The 20840-nt window shown below is 44.4% G+C and overlaps 1 protein-coding gene across 2 annotated transcripts in view; it reads left to right on the forward strand.

Moving 5' to 3' along the window:
• Positions 1-20840, forward strand: part of CHN1 (chimerin 1) — a 452576-nt gene that overhangs the window by 268869 nt on the left and 162867 nt on the right. For both annotated transcript variants that reach the window (XM_069616144.1, XM_069616145.1), the window contains one exon: positions 17367-17655. In XM_069616144.1, the coding sequence (XP_069472245.1) occupies positions 17367-17655 (289 nt within the window). The remainder of the gene's footprint in view (positions 1-17366; positions 17656-20840) is intronic.

The following is a 20840-nucleotide window of genomic DNA, read 5'->3' on the forward strand; positions in this document are numbered from 1 at the left end:
TGTTACGTGATTTGTGGCCAAGATACCTTACTAGCCTTTGTTCTCCATTTGTTCACAGTCCCGCCCATTTTGCTCTGCCCACCTTCTCCCAGCCTTCCTACGTTTACAGGCCTCTCGCGCACCCGTAAGTGCCCCGTAAGTGTTTTGGCTGTTGGGCTGCTCGGGTGTGCGGCGTGTCGCGTGTGTGATTCCCTATAGGTAAAACATAATAAGGTAAGCTGGTAACCTGACCTCACATCTTTATTGACAACTAAGATACTGTGTGGCTCTGGATAGTAGGTTTTGATTCTGCACTTTTAGTTTCCAGTCAACACACAGTAAGCGAAAGCTTCTGCTTTGTGGGCAAGTTACCTACTTTAACATTGTGACTCAGTGTCTACTATTTGTACGTCTGTTTATCATTTCACAAATGCACAGTACATTATCATTACGAGCATTTTAAGAAATGGCAAATGTTTGAACTCGCAAACTGTAAAATCACGAGCAAGCACAGCTGTTATGGTTCACCCAGTGCCGCGTTCTGAACACACTTTACCAGTAGACAAAACCATCCATGCACTAAAAGAGTCACGTGATTTCAAGGTTGCCCCTGATCTTCAGCTCGTGGGCTCAGATAGCAATTCTGGTTTGCCTTCTGAGTTATTAAATACATCTAAACAGCAGATAATTGGAAATCTGCATGCACAATGCCTTCATAACATTGCCATTATTGACAACTCTTTGCTTGGTGTTGCATGCATACCCAATGGAACCTCAGTCGCAGACACTTCGATAGTTGCACCCGCCATTATGGCGGAATTACACAAGCGTGTCAGACTGTCTAATGGGCCTTCAACCCCAGCCTCGATCTCAAGGCCTGCAGGACAGGTTCACTTTCACCAAACGCCATTAATGACTGAGCCACCCCCCAGTCTAAATGGGGAGGCACAAGAAGCTAAAGGAAAAACTCATAAACAAGTTAATGCAAGTTCTCCAACCTTAGTGGCCGCATCTTTGATCTTAGAGCCGCTTCCTTTGCATTCACTGGTTGACCTAACAAACTCTACCTCACAAAATGTAATGGGAGCATCCTTTCTGCCTCCACACTCCAATCTTCCATTTTACCCGTTGGAAGAGTCTTTAATTGATTTGAATGAGCATGAACTGCAAAACTTTCCAGTCCTCACTCGTATACTAAACCTGCTAGATAGAGGACATGAACATACGCACCAATCCATCAATGCACTCAATGTATCCACATCGGACATACTCATTAAATTGAGCAGAATTGAGGGTTTCATGTTGGCACGTGAAAATCTTCAAGCATCATCTTCTCATCAATGCTGCAAACATGTATTTGGCAGTACGCACGACCAGGTTCCTCCTGCAAAACATTTTAGGGTACAAGAATCTCAAACATATATGGAACCTGAACAACTGGTCCCAAAGCCAAAACTGTTTGCAGAAGTTGTAAAAGCACCAGAGATGAGATTTACTTATGATGATGCGTTGCTGCCCATTGATTACATGACGGTAGCAAAGCTGCAGCATGATAGAATTGTGGTCATTGAAAACATCCTCCTACATGCTAAGCTTGTTCCCAGCGATCCACAATATGAAGTATTTTCAACACATATTAAGCTCCCCTCTCTGGCAGTTTCCTCCTCACCAAACAGTCCCTCAGCGTTAACAGAAATTGTAGAAGCTAAGGAACTAAATACTGCCGATCTCGGCGCACAAAATGATGATACAATCAGAAAGAAAACCATCGAAAGGTGCAATTTATGTCGCGTAAAGTTAAGAAATCATATCTAAGAGCGATCAAAAGGAGGAGAACAGCCTTGGCGCGAGCCAATACAGAAGCAGAGTCACAAGATATAGTAGATTGTAAATCGTAAAATCCGCAAACAAAAAAAATAAAGGGACACAACTCAGCTGTCAAAAAACTTGCTAACTTGGCTCATGAGGACGCCATTATTGACCTGAATCAACTAGACCCTGAAAGCAAACCGCATCTTGATTTTAAATAGGTGAAGGGAAATAAAAACTCAGTCTTTAGATCGTCTGATCCAAATTCAGACAATGACGGGTTATCGGATTTGCTTCCTTCGAAGGACTCATTGCCTAAAACAACTAGTGTCAATACTCCTTTAACACAAATGCAGTTGCTCAGTTACTTTCAGGCAACTGAAAACAAGAAAACTTCTGCTTCTAAGCAGGGCGATTCTCAGGTTACTTCCAACACCAAAGCACCCAGTACAAAGGAGATACAGACTGAAACAAATAATGAAACACCAGTTATATTAACCCCTTAAGTGCCATGGGAATTTCTCCCCAGTGCCAGGGCCTTTTTTTGTGATTTCGGTATGTGGCCGTTCAATTGCTTGTAACTTTTTTGTTACATGAGGTATCTCGGCCAAATTTGGCTCCTTTTTTTCCCACATGTAGGCGGTCGTAATGCCACCCAGGAATCCTAGGTTGCTGTAGGGGGGGTGAGAGAAAATAAGCAAAAGATGCCAATAAAATGATGTACAAAGAAGCCTGTGGTTTTTTTCCTTGTAAGAGCTAGGAACGAATGGTTTGCTGTGCTGAATTCCCCAATTTCCTGGCTTTCAAGAACAGGTTGAGTGGAAACGAAAATAAAATATTTTGATGTGGTTATCAACCGTTTTGTGAGAGGTAGGCGATTTTGGCCATTTTTGCCAATTGGACATGCATGGACGGAATGGAAGAAAAGGGTAGGAAAGCCGAATTGGTGGACAAAGGCAAGTATTTCTGAAAAGTAGACAAAATTCCATGTTTCGGAAGGGGTGATTTGCGTAGGTCAGGCAACAACTAGGTAGGGGAATCTGCCATAGATGGGGGGGGGGGGGAGCGGGAAAATGACTGAAAAAAAAGGTATGTGTTGGACATGGTTGGCTTGGTACGGCAATTGCTTCTATGAATTTTGAGAAAAGCAATGCTCTGCTACATTCCCCCGACTCTTGCAGTTAGGAGAGCACACATTTTTTGTAGTGTTTTACAAAACAAGCAATACCACAAGCCAAACACTGAGCCATGGTACACAGGAGTTTTACGCTCACGGCCTGAACAGACGCACTTAGCATGTGTAAATCGGGAAAACCAATGTGGTGAGGAACGGCAAGCATACATTTTTTGAAAGAGCACAGGCAGACCTTTTCAAGGATAGGTGACTTGTGCAGGTTACAAAAGTGTATGGTGCCTAAAGCAGTGACTAAATGTAGGTCACATTTGGGAAATGAAAGGGTTGTGTGACATAGGCCACCGGCAAATGGGTCAAAACGTTATGAAAACTACACAAACACAACACATGGCCTACTGTCCCGCATTCCCACAGGTGTCCCGATGAAAACGGTACCTCACATGTGTGGGTGCACCTGCCTGGCCGCCAAGGGGAAAGTCTAAAACACAAGTAACCCCAAGTCTGTTTTCAGACCGGAATTTGAGACGCTCTGCCAACCGGCACACCATATAGATATGGGCCTCGGGTGTCTAAGCCACCAGGGAAAACAGGGAACCCCATGCATTTCCGAAAAGAGGACACCCGTGGGAATCAGCAGAGGTATGATTTGCCCAAATCACTCCAGAATTTATTACCCAGACACCCCGGCAAAGTCCGAAATGTGGGGGGGAAAAACGCATTTTCCGCACATTTTACTCGGCTCACCCATCGAAACACGCCTCCAACAACACATGGCCTACCGTCCCGCGTTCCCACAGGTGTCCCAATGAAAACGGTACCTCACATGTGGTACCTCACATGTGTGGGTGCACCTACCGGGGGCGCAAAAGGAAAAGGGTAACACACTGGTAACCCCAAGCCTTTCGCCACTGCCCATTTTGTTCATGTGGGCAACCTACAGATTTGGGCCTAGGGTGTCGAAGCCAGCAAGGAAAACAGGGCACCCCATGCATTTTCCAAAGGAGGACACCCGTGGGAACCCACACATGGCCAAATTGGAGGGGCGGCCCATCTCATGTAGCCCTCTCCAGGGGCAGATAATGGGGGGGGGGACTGACCTGCACGCCTCCCTGGGCTCAGGCATCAGTTCCTAGGAGCAGATATCTGGTCCCAGGGAGGGCTGCATGACATGGCACCCACGCCATTGCAGCTGGGGGGTGAGGTGGTCAATGCCCCATCCCATTAGAAACTTCCCAGACCCTTTGGGGTGCCCCACAGCCCCCCCTAAAAAGCGTTCCACCATTTTCCATTTATTTTTTTCTTTGTTTACAAAACTTACCTTGGTGCAGAGGGGCACATTGGTGTGCCAATCTGGCCCCGGGGTGCCCAAACCTTACTGCTCCACCCACTGGGGGCCCTCTCCCACCATTTCTGGGGGCCCTCTCCCCCCCACCCCAAATGGGTGGCAGGGGCACCTCATGCAGGCCTCCCTGGGCCTCCTACAAACGGCTGTGTGAGGTACACCCCCCTCCATTTGAGGTGGGGGGAAATGGGCCCCCAAAAATGGTGGGACAGGCCCCCCAATGCATGGGGCAGTAGGGTTTGGGCACCCTGGGGGCAGATTGGCACACTAATGTGCCCATCTGCGCCAAGCGAAGTGGGGTAAACAAAGAAAATAATACAAAATGGTAGGCTGCTTTTTAGGGGGGGGGCTGAGGGGCACCCTAAATTGGCAGCAAATGTTATACTGCAACGGGGGTGGCCCTCTCCCCCCCACCCCAAATGGAGGGCCCCACCTCATGCAACCCTCCTTGGGGGCAGATATCTGCTCCTAGGAAGGGGCATCTGACCCCAGGGAGGGATGCATGAGGTGGGGCCCATCCATTTGGGGTGGGGGTGTGGTGAGTGCCACCCCCGTTGCAGTACAACATTCACTGCCAATTTAGGGTGCCCCTCAGCACCCCCTAAAATGCTGCCTACGATTTTGGATTTTTTGTTTTTGTTTACCCAAGTTCGCTTGGCGCAGATGGCAACAAAGTGTGCCAATCTGCCCCCAGGGTGCCCAAACCCTACTGCCCCATCTATTGGGGGTCCTGCCCCACCTTTTGTGGCGGCCATCTCCTCACCCACACCGAACGTAGGGGGAGGGGGGCACATCATGCAGTCCTTCCTAGGAGGCTCACGGAGGGCTGCATGAGGTGTCCCTCCCCCCCAGCCATTCGGGGTGGGGGGAGAGGGCCACCACAAAAGGTGGGGCAGGACCCCCAATAGATGGGGCAGTAGGGTTTGGGCACCCTGGGGCCAGATTGGCACACTAATGTGGCCATCTGCGCCAAGTGAAGTTGGGTAAACAAAAAAGAAAACAAAATCATAGGCTGCTTTTTAGGGTGGGACTGAGGGGCACCCTAAATTGGCAGCAAATGTTGTACTGCAATGGGGGGTGGCACTCTCCCCCCCCCCCACCCTCCACCCCAAATGGAGGTCCCCACCTCATGCATCCCTCCCTGGGGTCAGATGCCCCTTCCTAGGAGCAGATATCTGCCCCCAGGGAGGGTTACAATGGGTGCCCCCCTTTCTACTTCGGTTGGGGGGGGAGGGCCACCCCCCCTTTCAATCAGTAAAAAATCCATGGTGGCTAGTGGCCCCCCACCCCTACCCCACCCTCTTTTCCCATCATTTTTTTTAAATTTTTTTTTACATTCCCTGGGGGCAGATGGTCAGCCATCTGCCCCAGGGTTCATGTGCATGTGCCCCCATGCTTTGGGGGCTGGGGGGGGGGAGGGCTGCTTACTTGAAGCAGCCCCGCCACCCCCAACTCACAAACAAATCAATGGTGGTCCAGTGGGTTGCTGGTCACGGATCAGCGCTCTGTGCTGATCCTTGACCAGCAATGCGTCATATCAGTAGTGTCCTTGGAAAGGGGAGAACCTCCCCTTTCCAGGGACAGCACTTTTTGTCATATCCATGGTGGTCTAGTGTGCGTTGCAGGGATCGAGCAAAACAGAGATCCTAAACCGACGAGCCGGCTCGTCGGTGGCAACCTGGAGCGCTTGCCACCGACAAGCCGACTCGTCTGTGGCACTTAAGGGGTTAAATAGTTCAGTGTCAAATAATAACACTGCGCCTAACATGTAAACACTGCCTCCTAGAGGGGTACTCTCAGTGCCGCTAGTTGTCAATGGGAATGCCCAAGCTGCGCAGACTTCCATAAGCCACGTAGAAAACCTCACTGAAGGTGATGCCGAAAGAGGTTGACCTATTTTGGCTGAAACACAGGTTCAACTTACGAGGATCGATGTGTCCCCTGATATGAAACTACTAGTGGGCTGGCATTCGAATCCCTTCACTAACGGGCCTGCCAGTCTTAATCGCTCTGCCTTAATGAAACTTTTCAATCGAATTCCATCGCTCCGTAGCCTGATTTCGGACAATGTGGAATGGATCAAATTACCTTTATCAAAAAATAATCCTATGCTATGTAAATTGCAAACACACATAATAGCAAAACTAATATGGGAACATGAGGCAGATTTGGTGGCACTTAGTCAACAACTGTTCGCCTTTAAATCTATAGAAGAATCTCTGACCTTAGATTATCAACCTCCCATTGCTTTACCATCTACGCAGGCAACTCAGCCTGACCAGCAAGTTCATGCAATTAACAACACCCTAAATGAACAACTTGACTCCTTCTCTAACACCAAAAGGGCCTGGCATGGCTAGAACCGCTGATAAAAATGTTAGCAATCACCAATGCACAGGTTTCCACATCATAAAATGCAGTCAGTACCATGTGTTCCTGGAAATGTTGTGGTTTTAATAACTACCTTGCTTGCTTCAATTCCTTAAATTCGGTTGACTACCCATCAATTATTATATTGCAAGAAACCATGGCCATCAGAAATCTAGAATCAGATGGTTATACAGCTTATTCACAACTTGCTGAAAGAGGGCCCATGGGCAGACCGTATGGTGGGCTTGCAATTCTAATTCTAAATAAAATTCGATTCACGTCCAAAATGATTTTTTCATCACCTCAATTTTTAGTCACTGAATTGTCCTTGTCCTCTATCCCACCCTTGACCATCTTGATTATTTTGTTGTATTGGAATCCAGCTTCCTCTCCAATTGAGACTATTATTTTTAATCTTAATACAGTACTCACAGACGCATATATTGCAAATTCCAATTTAGAAATCATCATTGGTGGTGATTTCAACTCGTCTCTGAATACATTTTCCAATCTATTACAAACTTCCCAAGCTTACACTAGAGGTCTTCCATGGGCCCACCTTCTTCACAACTGGGATTTTTAGCTAATTCGCCCAGATCAACAAACATCCCCTTTTACTTGGCACCGAGGCCTTACAAATCGTGCATGGACTATCTTGCACTATCGTCTGGTCTAGCTAGGAAAGCAGATCCACTTATTCTAGTATATTCTGGGACTAGTGATCATTTCTTGCTATTTTCCACAGTGAGCATCTTGTGCCAAACACACCTGGTATCTCCTATTCTTACTTTACCGGTCATTGATAGACGCATGCAATCGGTGAGATGACACTCGGCGACATTTAGGAAGCTAAACAGCCTGATCAGTCGTGATCTATGGATACCCAAAGATTATTTTAAGAGGGGTGCAATGGATAGTGAGTCGATACCTGGAACTTAAACATGATTCGCAAACATCTCTCTCAATTAGCGCTTGGGGAAGCGTCCACCTTGGTAGATGCACACACAAATTCCCATATCCATTCCATAAGTGCTTTGAAAAAACTCAAAAACCGGGCGAAAAGACACCTGAATGCTACCAGAGGTATGGGCACCTCTTACGCTGCTGCTAAAAAAGAAAAATCAATTCTATTAAGGTACAAATATGATATTAAAAAAATCTAATTCGAAATCCATTTGAAGGCAAATCCAAAAATTATCAGTATGATATGCAAAAAAAACACAATTTGGGAACTGATCAGAAATCCCGCTGTGCCATATGGTCACAATTGTATGAAGAAAAATACACTATACCTCCTGGATTTTGCAAATTCAATGCAGAGGAATAGGCCAGATTTATGTTACCCATCTGCCCATGGGAAATAAAAGATATTCTGGATGCTCTATCCAGGCTTACGTTTTCAAGGGCGGCAGGTCCGGATGGTTTACCTCAATGTGTCCTGAAGGATGATCCCCACTTTTGTGCGCCAGTTTTAAAAAGGCGATATGACATTTTTCAATCGAGGGTCATTCCAAAGTCATGGCTAACGTCCCCTATCATTACATTGTACAAAAAAGGGTCGATGGACATGCCTTCTAACTATCGACATATTGCTATAAAAGATGTTGCTGCAAAAATCTTTGCCTCTCTAATACCTTAAGATTTAAACCACCATATTTCCTTGCATTCAATCCTTTCTCGCCATCAGACCGGTTTTAGGCAATCAATGGGCACACAACTAAACGCAACGATCTTAGCCCACTTGCTGGCATCGTCACACCAATCGATCAATGGACCCATATATATGGCATTTTTAGATCTCTCGTCAGCCTTCGATAGTGTGATTAGAAGTCTATTATGGGCCAAAATGCAAAAACTTGGTATTCCATCACACCTTATAGCCATAATCGCATTGTTGCATCACAACACAAACTATCAAATCAGAATTGATTGGACTGGATCTCTAACCGACCTAATACCGACGGCTATAGGAGTTAAACAGGGTTGTAACCTGGCGTCAATCCTGTTTAACCTCTATCTTGCGGATGTTGAAAACTTATGGATCAATCAGGACACTTATCTGGCGAGACTAAGTGGCCTATGTATAAACTGGGTCGCTTTCGCGGATGCCGTGATCCTATCTGATCGTACTCCATATGTTCTTCAAAAAGAAAATTGACTTGTTTGATGGATTTTGCATGCAACATAATCTGATTACCAATCCTGATAAATCAAATGTTTTTATATTCTCAAACAAAAAGATTTGTGGTCTATAACTGGACCTTAGGGGGTAGATCAATCCAACACAGGAAGGAGTTAATTTGTCTAGGTTATAATCTAACCATTATTAACTCATTGACAAAATGGTACAATTTCTTATCCATCAAAGTAGCCCCTCTAATAGCGCAAATGGGAATCGTCGTCATTAAGTGTTGTAAGTGTTCTTTGATTACTTTGATAGACTTCTACTTACTTAAAGTAGAGTCTACTCTATTGTATGGACTAGAAATTAGTCTATTGGATATAGGCGAGTGTTTAAATTAGACACAAGGTCTAAACTGGAAAACAGTATTGCATCTTCCAAAAAGCTTACCTAATGTCTGCATAACTCATGAATTGGGAATATCTTCTTTAGCAATTAGATTCCAATGGCGCAGACTTAGTAACTTTCGCAAAATGCTACAAGCACCACCTAATTCTCTTTAAAAGGATTTTGCCGATAAGACGACCAAGGAATCTCCCATTTCCATGGCACGATTTAAAACACTGTTTTCTGAACTCTCGAGGCTGGGCATGGCAGAATATGAACTGATATATTGTCCAGAGATTGTGAAAAAAAAGGTTTACAACTAGACTGGGCTAACATATTGGATCAGCTAGCAAACTACTCCTAACAAGCGGAATATGCTAAATTTAGGCATAAACAAATTCCTAGATTATCCTATCTAAAGATCTGTCCGAGTGATCAGGCTAGACAATTGTACATGAGATTTAGGTTAAATCTCCTTATACCAAAGAACGAACTAAACATTGGAAAACAAATCTCATCCAACTGCTGACCAATCGTGCCGATTCTGTCATAGCCCGAAAGAAATAGAAACTCTAAAACATTTAACACTTTACTGTCTGTTCTTGGAAAACACACGTTTTAGAGCACTTGGACAGTTCATGGGTAATAGCTCATGTCTGTCTATGGAATCATTGTGGATTTCTTATATGTGGATGGAGAATAAAGCATTGCTTCTCGCACTGACATGCTTTTTACTGTGTATTCAAACAGGTTTAGCTGAAAATGATTAACACCTTTTGGCAAACGAATTGCGTAACGTGAAACCAGACGTAACTGTAATCAACAAGGGACTCATAGATTGCAATAATAGGCATCTAATACACTTATTATCAAGAAAAGTTGAATTCCATATACACGTACATTGTAAAGGTGCTTTGCATCAAACACAATTTTAAATAAAAAAAAGAAAGTCACAATCTGTGGGGTGACAATCCATTGCCCGAGTACCCTTAATCTAGTGTGCCATCTTCTCAAGGAGCAAGCCCCTCCTTCCCCTGTTGCTATTTCTCCCTGTGAATGTGTTGCTTTAGCTTTTCTAGAGTTGGCTTGGCAATTCAGAGTTTCCTTTAAAAGGCCTGTTAGGACAGCTGTCGCTACCTGTTGTTCTCTAAGAGGTTCCTGGATGTAAAAGCAAGGATGCTTTTCAGTGAGGTTTTTTTCTCCAGAATGTGTTAGGTTCTTGATTTCCAGGTGAGCCAAGCCATTTACCAAAGTGGGGGTTTACCCTCTTTTCTGTGTCACAGTAGTGTGCTGACTACATGAATGAGTGAGAAGCTGCACATTCCTCTTCAGGGAGTAATCTGCAGCCTCTGGATGTGCTTCAGAGGTCCTTTCAAGCTGTTTTGTCCCCCACTATAGGTCACTGCTTGCATGCAGTATATTAAGGGCCAAACTGACACTGATACCTCCTTGTTTTGGGGCCCATTCGCCTGACACAGCCGGGGCTTTTGGGCTCTAAACTGGAATATATTTTGTAAACGGCAGATTGGTGAGGAGACTGCACAAAGACCCCTTTTTATTACATTTTGAACACCAACAAATGGGCAAATATACATTAAGTAAACACTGCATCTATCTGGCCATTAGTAAAGAAAACAAAACGCTGACGTTTATGTAATGCAAGTGAAGAATTCCTAACAAAAATATGGCAAGCAAGGAGGAGTATGAAAAAAGAAAGAGCACGCGTGGAAAGGAGAGCGAACAAAGTTAACTGGGTAAAGAAATGAGATGAGGGAGAAAAGCAGAGAAAACAAATCTGAAGAAGAAATCGGAGGAAGAGAAGATGAGATAAAAATGGAGTATGAACGAAGAAAGGAAAAATAAACTCCAAAGGAGCAATTAGACAGATATAGATCAATTGAAAACCAATACAAGCTACCCAGCACAAAGTAACAATCGTACTCCAAAGTCAGTGTATATCTTTGTTATTCCCCTGGCCTCCCCACATCCCAAACATGCAATAGAAACTGGGTCAATAATGAAAACTTATTTCGTAGCCAACATATGAATTCCCAATGGCTTTCAAAGGAAAACATAGTGATATAAACATAGTAATGACTTCAGACCTGTAAAGAGCTCTGTTGCTCCTGAGCTAGGTTTGTTCTATAAAAAAAATATAACAATAATAATAATCAGTTGATACCACGCTCCTCAGACCCTTCAACTCCAAACCCCCTCTCGGTGTGCACAAAAGCTTCCGCGGTCCGAGTTCATGAAAGTAAAATGCTTGTCTCTAGTCCTAGAGTTTGGGTAAGACCACAAAGATGCTGGCAGTCATAAATCTTCCATTCTCTCCTTAACATGCAAAATCTTGCATCACTGTTCCAGAAGTGACTCGCTCAAATCCAGTAAAAAAAGAACCTGTTCTCCTCAATGACAGTGGCCCTTTTCTTGCACCCTTCATTAATAGTGCCTCCTTAGACCCTGGGTTACCTAATAATGTAAATGTATACTCTGTCCCCTTTCATTGCTGGTGATACCAGCTTCTTACGCCCTTTTCATTTGGATGACCTCACCATTTTCCCCTCACCCAACTTAATCTCCAAAAATGTTTGTATTGACTTGCATAGAACGTCTTGCGGTTCTGCAGCTGGAAACCCCAGGGTTCTGGTATTGGCTGTTACCTTATAGTACTCAACCACCTTGAGCTTCTTGTTCAGCAGTGTCATGGATGTTTTCCTTGAGCTCCACGTTGGCTTAGATCTGTGTTTCCTTGCTGGACAGCCTCTCAGTCAAAGAATCAAGACTGAAGCCTGATGCCTGAACCTCCTGTTGTGTCCCTTTGTTTCCCCCTTCAATATCTCAAAACCGGCATCCAATTTGTTTACCTTCCTCTCCACCTTATCTGACTTCTAGAATTGTGAGATTGCTACCAATACATTGCTGATGCTTTAGATAGATCAACATTATGGGCCAATGTTTCACCGCTTGGCTTATCGCCATTCTTTGTTCTGGAGTTGGGCTAATGAAATAGTCTCCCTCATACCTACTGCCTGTCAGCCATGTTGGGAGAATCTTCCCTCGTCGGCTCACTTACTGTTCCGTTCACGCAAAGCCAAACACCAACCAGCAATGCAGTCTTTGAGCTACCACCCATGGGTCAGTCTTCGATGCACTCCAATCTGGATGTCTGGAATCCCTCCTAGGCTCCATAGGGTGCCATCTCTGGACTGCTGGCACCCTCATGAGAGCCATGCTGATCTGTCGGGGAAGCTGCTCTGCAGTGTAGGGACCACCCCTTCAGATGACTGCTTAGAGGTGCCCTCATTTTGCTACCCTGCAAAATCTTTACAAAGCAGCTCACTTCCTCCCAGGGTTGACTGCTCAGACTTTAGCACCATGTTTATAAAACTCCTCAGCTTGTGGCCTCCCCAAGTGCAGCTTGCAGTCTGCAACTTCAGAGGGACACCAAAGCACCAACCTTCTGGCTCAGACCAACCGGGGTACACCACCCACTTGTCATCCCCGGGCAACTCGCAGGCTCCTCTGAAGGATGTAGAGAGATCTGATTGCAGCAAGGATCTGAGTGTTCACACTGCGGGCCCATATTTGCCACCCCCTTCCCAGACCTCTTCAAGACATTTTATTTTAAGCTGGTTGATTTTATTGCTTTTTTTACCTGTAAGTTTTTAACAACCCTAATACCTCAGTTTCTTGCCGTGCAATGCAGATTCTATAGTGCAAGGGAGTTCAGATTACTTTAAAGATGGAGGTTCATACATTTTGTCATTTGTTATAGCGCCTTTCACCATAATTATGAGCCCACCATGCTTTTGGTTGAATGCCCTGAGAGGGACCTGAGTCAAAACATTTGGGAGAATATGGGAGGTGCTTTTATGCGAGTGCGCATTTCAGCCATTAAAGTTATGCGAGGTTGGCTAAGACCATGCTAGTCACCCATGTCTACATGGAGTGTTTATGGCCACGGTAGAGGTATACTATGGACTAAGGGGGAGAGGGGTTTAAGGAGATAGTTATGTGGGATGGTGCAGTTTGAATTTCTGTTAAAAGTAGCTTCATTCTTATGGCAGAGGTGATGTGCAATAGTGTGTGTGTTGTATGTGAGTGCATGATGTGTGGATGAGCCTGTGCCTTCTGCTAAATTGCTACGGTGCGGTGTGCACGAGGAGAAATGGATTAGCTGTACAAACAGCAATGTCTACTTCCTGGGTTCCTTTTATGTACAAGGAACAGTGCTACATTTCACAGGTGATCTAAGTTCTAGATAAATGCATAGTACTCACCCTCTGAGAGGTTCTTAAAGTGAGAGATTGCCGCCCCTAGTTCCTTCTGGTGCAAACACATGGTCCCCATATCATAATTGTAAGCGGCAGAATGGCCACCCTCCTGTGGTTAAGAATGACATGCTGTGCCAACCACAAGCGAGTGGTCCGAGGTGCCTGGTTGTCTGGGGGAACTGCCTGGTTTTGAGGGCTTACCTGAAGGCTAGGTGATCCTCTGAGGTTGAGGGGGAGGGAGTTCCAGAAAGTTTGTGCGACAAACAGGCACATTCTAGTCTGCAGAACTTCAAAGGAGGGACTTCTAGAGGTGTGCAGAGTCTGATCTGAGGATTCTGGTGTTGCAGTAGCGAGTGAGCTTGTTTTGGAGGAATTTCCAGGCCTTTCTTGTAAATTGCGTGTGGGTAATGCACATGACTTTGAAGGAGGCCCGTCGTCTGATGGGCAGACAGTGGAGTGTCATGAGTGCAGGGGAGATGTGTTCTCTGAGGGAGAATGCGAGGAGGAGCCTTGCGGCAGAGTTTTGAATCCGTTGGTGCTTTGTGAGTTGGTATGTATTATCTCACCCTGTTGGCTTGTCTATTTAAGATATGTGCATGGTACTGCTCTGGAAACATTTCTCGTTTCTGCCCTCCCCGTCTCCCAGTTCTGTGTTTATCTCTGGTCTCTAAGGTTTCTTGATGGCCTAGGTCCACTGCCAGATGCCTGCTGGCTTCTTTGTGCGCTTTCTTTTGTGCAGTGGTTGAGAGATCTTGCATTGTTTTTCGTTTAGTTCCTGTTGCGGTTTCCCCATTGGGACATAGTTCTCACGTTTATTGCACCGAAGAAAGATTGGGAGCATCATTGCAATAAGTGGGATCATAGAATTTGGGAAAGGATGGAGCTTTAAGGAGATGTCCCTGTCTTAAAGGAACATTTTATTTGTGCGAGTTGGTTCACGAAAAAATGCTGTTTTACTTTGCTGCTGGGAGTTGCTGTAAAGGAAAACATTCGTAATACATAGCTCTGCATCCTTAATTGAATGGAGTTTCCTAATACTGCACAGATCCTGCACTACTACCTTCCTTGTCCTCTCCTTTGTTAATTTGCCAAAAGCAGCTTATTTCTGCTGCATGTTGTATTTTGTTTGATTTTGTGCATTTAAATCTGTTTTTCTGATGCTTTTAATCAATTAGGATACATACTTTTATATGTTTATAGGTTTTTTAATATGTGTCGGCTGCTCCATGGTAAATCCTAGTCCAACTCACCTCTTGTAATGTCAAGTTGGGTTTTAAAATCCATGTTCTCGTGTGCCTTGCTCAAGACCATAGAGATAGGAGAAGTAAATGCCTGCATAGAAATATCCCACTGCCCAGCCCACCATCTAACCCCAACTCTGCAGACCAATGAGATGAACAGAATCCTCACTTCTATCAATATGGGACGACCTGAAAATAAACAGACGCCCTTATTCTATTGGACATATAAGCAGCTTTTGACACAATCCGTCATGCAACACTAATAAAAAGATTGATGCAATGTGGCATGCAGGAATCCACACTAAAGTGGATTACCTCATAACTAACAAAACGAACCATAAGAACCTACCTACCACTGTTCACCTCAAACACCAAAAATATATCCTGCATAGCTCTTCAGTAATCCAGCCTCTCCCCCCCTGCTATTCAACATCTATATGTCCCCACTGATGAAAATCATTCGAACCCACAGACTTTTCGTCTACAACTACGCAGACGACATACAACTGCTTGTGAAAACAAACAGAACCAAGAAACAAAACAGCCTCAACGTCTGCCTCACAGATATCTACAACTGGATGACAATAAACAACCTTAAACTGAACCCGGCAAAAACAGATATGATGCTCTCACCGGCAGGATTCGACGTAGGGGACCCACAACTGGACTGGCCGATCGGCATGAGAACGCAAGCAGAGATTACGGATGTAGTAAGTAACCCAGGAATACTCATGGACAACGGCCTATCACTGGAACCGCAAGTCAACGCAATTGGCAAAAAATGCTTTTTCCTGCAATCACTGCTCTAAGGATTACCCCCCTACCTCTCCTTCCCCCACTGAACCCTCACAATCCTATCCCGATACGCACAAGAATGGACTAAGCAAATCGCCTCTACCTAGGAATGCCAGAGAGACTTACCAAGAAACTCCTAAGGGTGCAAAGTACACCAGCCAGGTTTCCTACCAAGACTAAACGGAAGAGACCACATCACTCCAGCACTGAAAAGCCTACGCTGGTTACCAGTAAAAAAACTCATCAAATTCAAAGCACTCTACATCACCCACAAAGCCCTACAACTCGGCAAGGACATATGTCCTGATATTTTGAACCAGCAAGCGAAAGTGAGGTCGACTCTGGGCCCACAGAAACATAACTCACTGAACTTGCTATTGTGTAAAAAAACAAGGGGGGAGGTGCGCACTCTAGTTCCCAGCTTAGATACCTGCTGGTGTTCTTCTCCTCCAAGCGCTTTCATGTCTCTCACAACCATCAGGGAGGCAGTCTTTTCAGGTGTTGCTAATTAGTGCCCATTATGTTCTCAAAGAATTCTGGTAGCTGTAGTTATTCTGGTTACCAGGAACCAACTCCCCTCCATTATCACAATTTGAATCCCATGGTGAGGGGAGGGGGGAAACCCATCAATATGGCTCTCCTAAGTGAGGCATGGTGACCCCGGTGCCGCTGCCTCTGGAGCCTGGGACTCCCTAACCAATATGTAAAAAAGAAGGGATGAGGCGCGCACTCTAGTGAACTTACTATCGTGAATAAAATTACTCTTGTTCCCGTGAAAAAATAACTTAACCACTGAAAGCATCCTTAATTTTATCAAAAGCCTTTTTTTTGCGCGTCATGAAATGTCGCGTTGTAGTCTTTTTTGGTAAAATGAGTCCTTTTTTACAACACAAAGATGTAGTGCATGATTATTGAAAGATCCAGAGAAGTAGGCCCAGTGAAGCGCTATGCGGGTGTGTGTTCATTGAAAGCCCAGTGAAGCACTATGTGGGTGTGTGCCGAGTGAAGCCTCTGTGAAGTACTATTGTAGTGTATGGTCATTGAATTAAGCGCCTTTAAAACTGTGTGTATGATCTTTGTAGATCTGGTCAAGCACTCTGGGGTTGTATGCTTATTGAAGACACATTTGCAATCAAAGCAGTATATTCGCTATATTTCATTTTGGTTTTTAAGGTGTAACATTTCAGATGGAATCCCTAAGCCGCCTTGTGTGTAAGGGTAAGCTAAACCAAATACTGATCCGCCTGGAGCGACGCATCACTCGACTCCACAGGCTTAGGCGGCTTTAGAGAAAGCGCGGGGCACGGCACAGAGGGGATATGTGTACAATGCCAGAGCGGGAGTCTTTGGTCATGTGCCAGAGCGAAAGACTGCCGCTCCTTGTGCCTCTGTCCTACATTTCTCAGTTTCTGGCAGCGGTTCCATTTCACTGCAATGGCCGCCGCCGAAGCTGAAGCCTGTAGTGAATGGCCTGTCTGCGCCTGGAAAATAAACAGCAGCGCAGGCATCAGCCGCCGCATCAGATCTCGCCATTGATTAACTGTTACAGGGGAGGGAGGGACTCTTAGGCGGCGAAAGCGTTTCATATCCCCGCCAGGCCGCTGCGCTGAGACCGCGGCTGGAGTGAAACTGACACTGCCGAGGGTTGTTCAGTTTCTCGCAGATGGAGTGAAGTGACTTAAAGGGATAAAAGGGAACACATTGTTCCCCGCAGGCAGGCCCAGCATATCCACTCATCTCCGTTTGTTGATCTGCTCGTTCCATCTTTCGGATTGTCGTTTGTGTTTTTACTGCCCTCCCAGCATGTACCAGTCACATGTTCTGAAGCATTATGTAATTCGTGCCTTTGAGCCTAGGCAAATATGTCGTTCCACTGCTTTAAAACTCTTCTCCCGTTCCCTTGATGCAGATTTGGAAATCAAACCAGGAACTTCCGGCTGTACTACGATGGCAAGCACTTTGTTGGGGAGAAACGGTTTGAGTCGATCCATGACCTGGTGACGGACGGGCTGATCACGCTCTACATCGAGACCAAAGCCGCAGAGTACATTGCCAAGATGACCATCAACCCCATCTATGAGCACATAGGGTACACGACCTTGAACCGCGAGCCAGCGCACAAGAAACACATTCCAGTATTGAAGGATGCACACGACGGCAAAGATCTTCCCGGCGAGGACGGGGTCGCCGAGAAAAGGGTAAGATGCCAGGCCGCCACAATCTGGCCCTGTTTTTAGGCCTGACCTCGTGATGCTAGCTGATCAGTGGTGCAAAGAATATTAGAAAAGCAGTATGTTTGAATCACATTCTGGCTTCAAATTGGAAATGTCTTTTTTTCAAGAAACTGTTTTTATAGTGATATTTTTGTTTTACATTAACAGATGTTTAAACTAGAGGTGTTCTTAAACCTGCCACCCAACGATCGATTGTTTTTGGTCTTCCAGTCCTGTCAACTCTTATGAATTGAATTTTTCCAAATAGGCAGTGCACGAGTTCTACTTCCCATTGCATCAAGTTCAGAATGTGTTTGCCATCCTCTAGGTGCCATACTGCTCTTCAAACTGTGCTTTCCATGGCTAATGTTTTGTAACAAACGAGGGAAACGAGTTTGATCAACTCTTTTTGACACTCTAGAAGTCAGAGTATAAATACACATGTGTGTGCATGTATACTATGAACGTATGTCATTATCGCTATAAGGTGAACAATCTTTCACTAGACACTGATTTGTTTTTTTTAACCCTGCTGGAGAAGCTCTTGACACATTACTTACTATATTGTTCTGAATTTGTTTCAATGACGTTTTATTAGCAATGTATAGAGTCAGTTTATATTTCTAGAATAGCTTGGGGTTTTACGATCTATCCTCTTCATTTAATTTCATTTAGATAAGGTTCAAGCGTATGTATACCAATTGTGGACATTCGTTTTCAATGGATTTTCAGTTCCACATTTTGTTTGTAAATGGCAACTAGCTTAACAGAACAATGTATTAAGTATTGAGCTGTTTTTCAAGGAAATGAGTACATGCCTATTTGAATATCAAACATTTTCACATTTACTATTTTCAAAAATAGTAAGACCTAAACCTCGTAACCTAAAACATCAATGATTGTAGATGGTGCTCTCTTAAGCTGCTGCTGATCTAAATTATTGGCCTATACATCTCTCATGCCTGCCCCCATGAAGGCCTGACCTCTATATTAATAGCATTTTCACTTGTACATTCGTAAATATTAATGGTTAATGGGGAGCGCTAGGCCCATCAAAGAGGTTTGTTGCACATCATCCCAAGTAAACACAGCTGGTTACGCACCCTCCAGCCTAGATGTTCTCCTCAGGCCTAACGCAGCCAGATTCGGTCTGGATAACAACCTGCCAGAACGAACACATACTCTTGATCTCTCAGCCACCACACCTACTGGTAGGAAGCAGCTATCACACGAATGCCTCACCTGCTGCACACATATCCGGTGCTCACATGCACCTTATGACTCTCACTCTACTGACTTGAACTTCGGTTCCCGAGGGCGTTCAACCTACCAGCGTCTTGAGATCATACCAATGGTACATAACGCGCTATATAAATGCAAAATAACATTACATTTGACTTTTTTCTTTTTGTAGAGAAGCCGACTTCTCCTGTGACCACTGTTATTTGCACCATGGACGTCATTTTACCAAAATACCAGGGGTAGCGGAAGTGACATCATATGACCCATGAACTCTGATGACATCACAGGAAGTGATGTCATTTAACCCCACCCCGAAGTGACATCACAGGAAGCAATGGAACACAACCTTTCACCCCTTGACAAAACAGGGATTGGCATCACATAGCATTGTTCCTAAGCATACTACAAAAAATATGGTTATAATATCACTATAATGTGATATACATTTCATACAAGAATGAGTCACCATATGGATCGTTAATATCAGTGTGTATAGGCCCATATTACCAAATTAATGTAAATGAAGCAGACGTCCAAGGCCAAATGAAAATTGTGTTATTATATAGCACTAATGCTTAAATGCTTTAAATAGAACAAATATTCATACAATATCACCCAACCTGTGTTGGTATGCATTTAGCGACCTCAGAAGAATGAAAGGTTGAATATAGCGTGTTTAAGAACAGACTAAATTGGTGAATCACCCGCTGAAGTGGGCCTGAAACAAACCTGTAAGAGTCTAGCAGTTACTGTATAGAATTCCAGAAAGACACATTATTTGTTATTCCTATTCTTTCTTTTTTAGGGTCACTGCTCAAAGTGTTACACTTTTGGAACCCCATGTGTTTTTAAGCGGCCTGAGCAAGAAAGGTGGCCACTCCAGAAACAAAGAGCCACATGGCACTCTCCACAACCCAGGAGCTAACATTTAAAACAAGAAAAAAGTTTTATTTTTTTAGGTGTAGCAAGGGAGACCTCCCTGGCGACCCCCAAATTACGTCCCTGTCTTGCGCCTCTTCTGAAAATTTCCCTTGTTAATTCTGACGATGAAGCATTATAATCCTCACAATTCAGTGGTGGTTATCAGGCCATCAGACCAGCTATTCACCAATTTCCTCTTGGCAAGGAGTGAGCCCATCTGAAATCAACTGAGAAAACCATTTATTGGATGAGAACACATCAGGATTGCCCACCTCAACACATATTCCTTACAAGGCTAGTAGTTAGCAACAATGGAATATTGCTGACTCGAGGAAATAACCAGTTTGATGACACATTGTTCTGACCCCTTAATCTATCTGCATCTCAAACAAAAACCCTCCTGAAGAACCAGATCACCTGATCTGGAGAAACACGTGTCAAGGGCACTAACATATATTTCTACCAATAGAATAATGAAGACACCCTTTCTCAAAAACTAAAACATGTGAAGTAACATGTATCTGACACTCTAAAGGCAACAAAGGCAAATTATAACTTGTTGACAACGTTTAGAACATTACAAGGATCTGTACAAAGCGCAATTTCCTCATATAACAAGTGGAGCAACATGTTATTGACAAGCGTTTTACTTTGAACCAATTTTCATTTTGAACTTACAAAAACACAAATTTAAAACACCAAGGAGTGTCATCTTGAATTTTTCTTTCCTCTCTCAAAAGTAAAGGGCACAGGTAATTATCAGGTGTTCTTTTCTGTTGTAGTACTCTATTAACACTGGGCCCCCTCAGTGACAACGCCACATACTGCAGCCCTCTACCCTACTAAACAGAACTTAAAACATTCAACTCATTTAACTCAACAAAGGTTGCCTTTAAGGCTGCATTTTTGGATTTTCCTCTACATTATAATTCCTCCACCTTATCTTCCCTTTCAATCTTCTACTGACTTTGGATACATGTTCTTTTGACTTCCCCCACATAGAATGT

Source organism: Ambystoma mexicanum, chromosome 9, assembly GCF_040938575.1.
Source record: "Ambystoma mexicanum isolate Mex_15411 chromosome 9, UKY_AmexF1_1, whole genome shotgun sequence".
Taxonomy (NCBI): Eukaryota; Metazoa; Chordata; class Amphibia; order Caudata; family Ambystomatidae; genus Ambystoma; species Ambystoma mexicanum.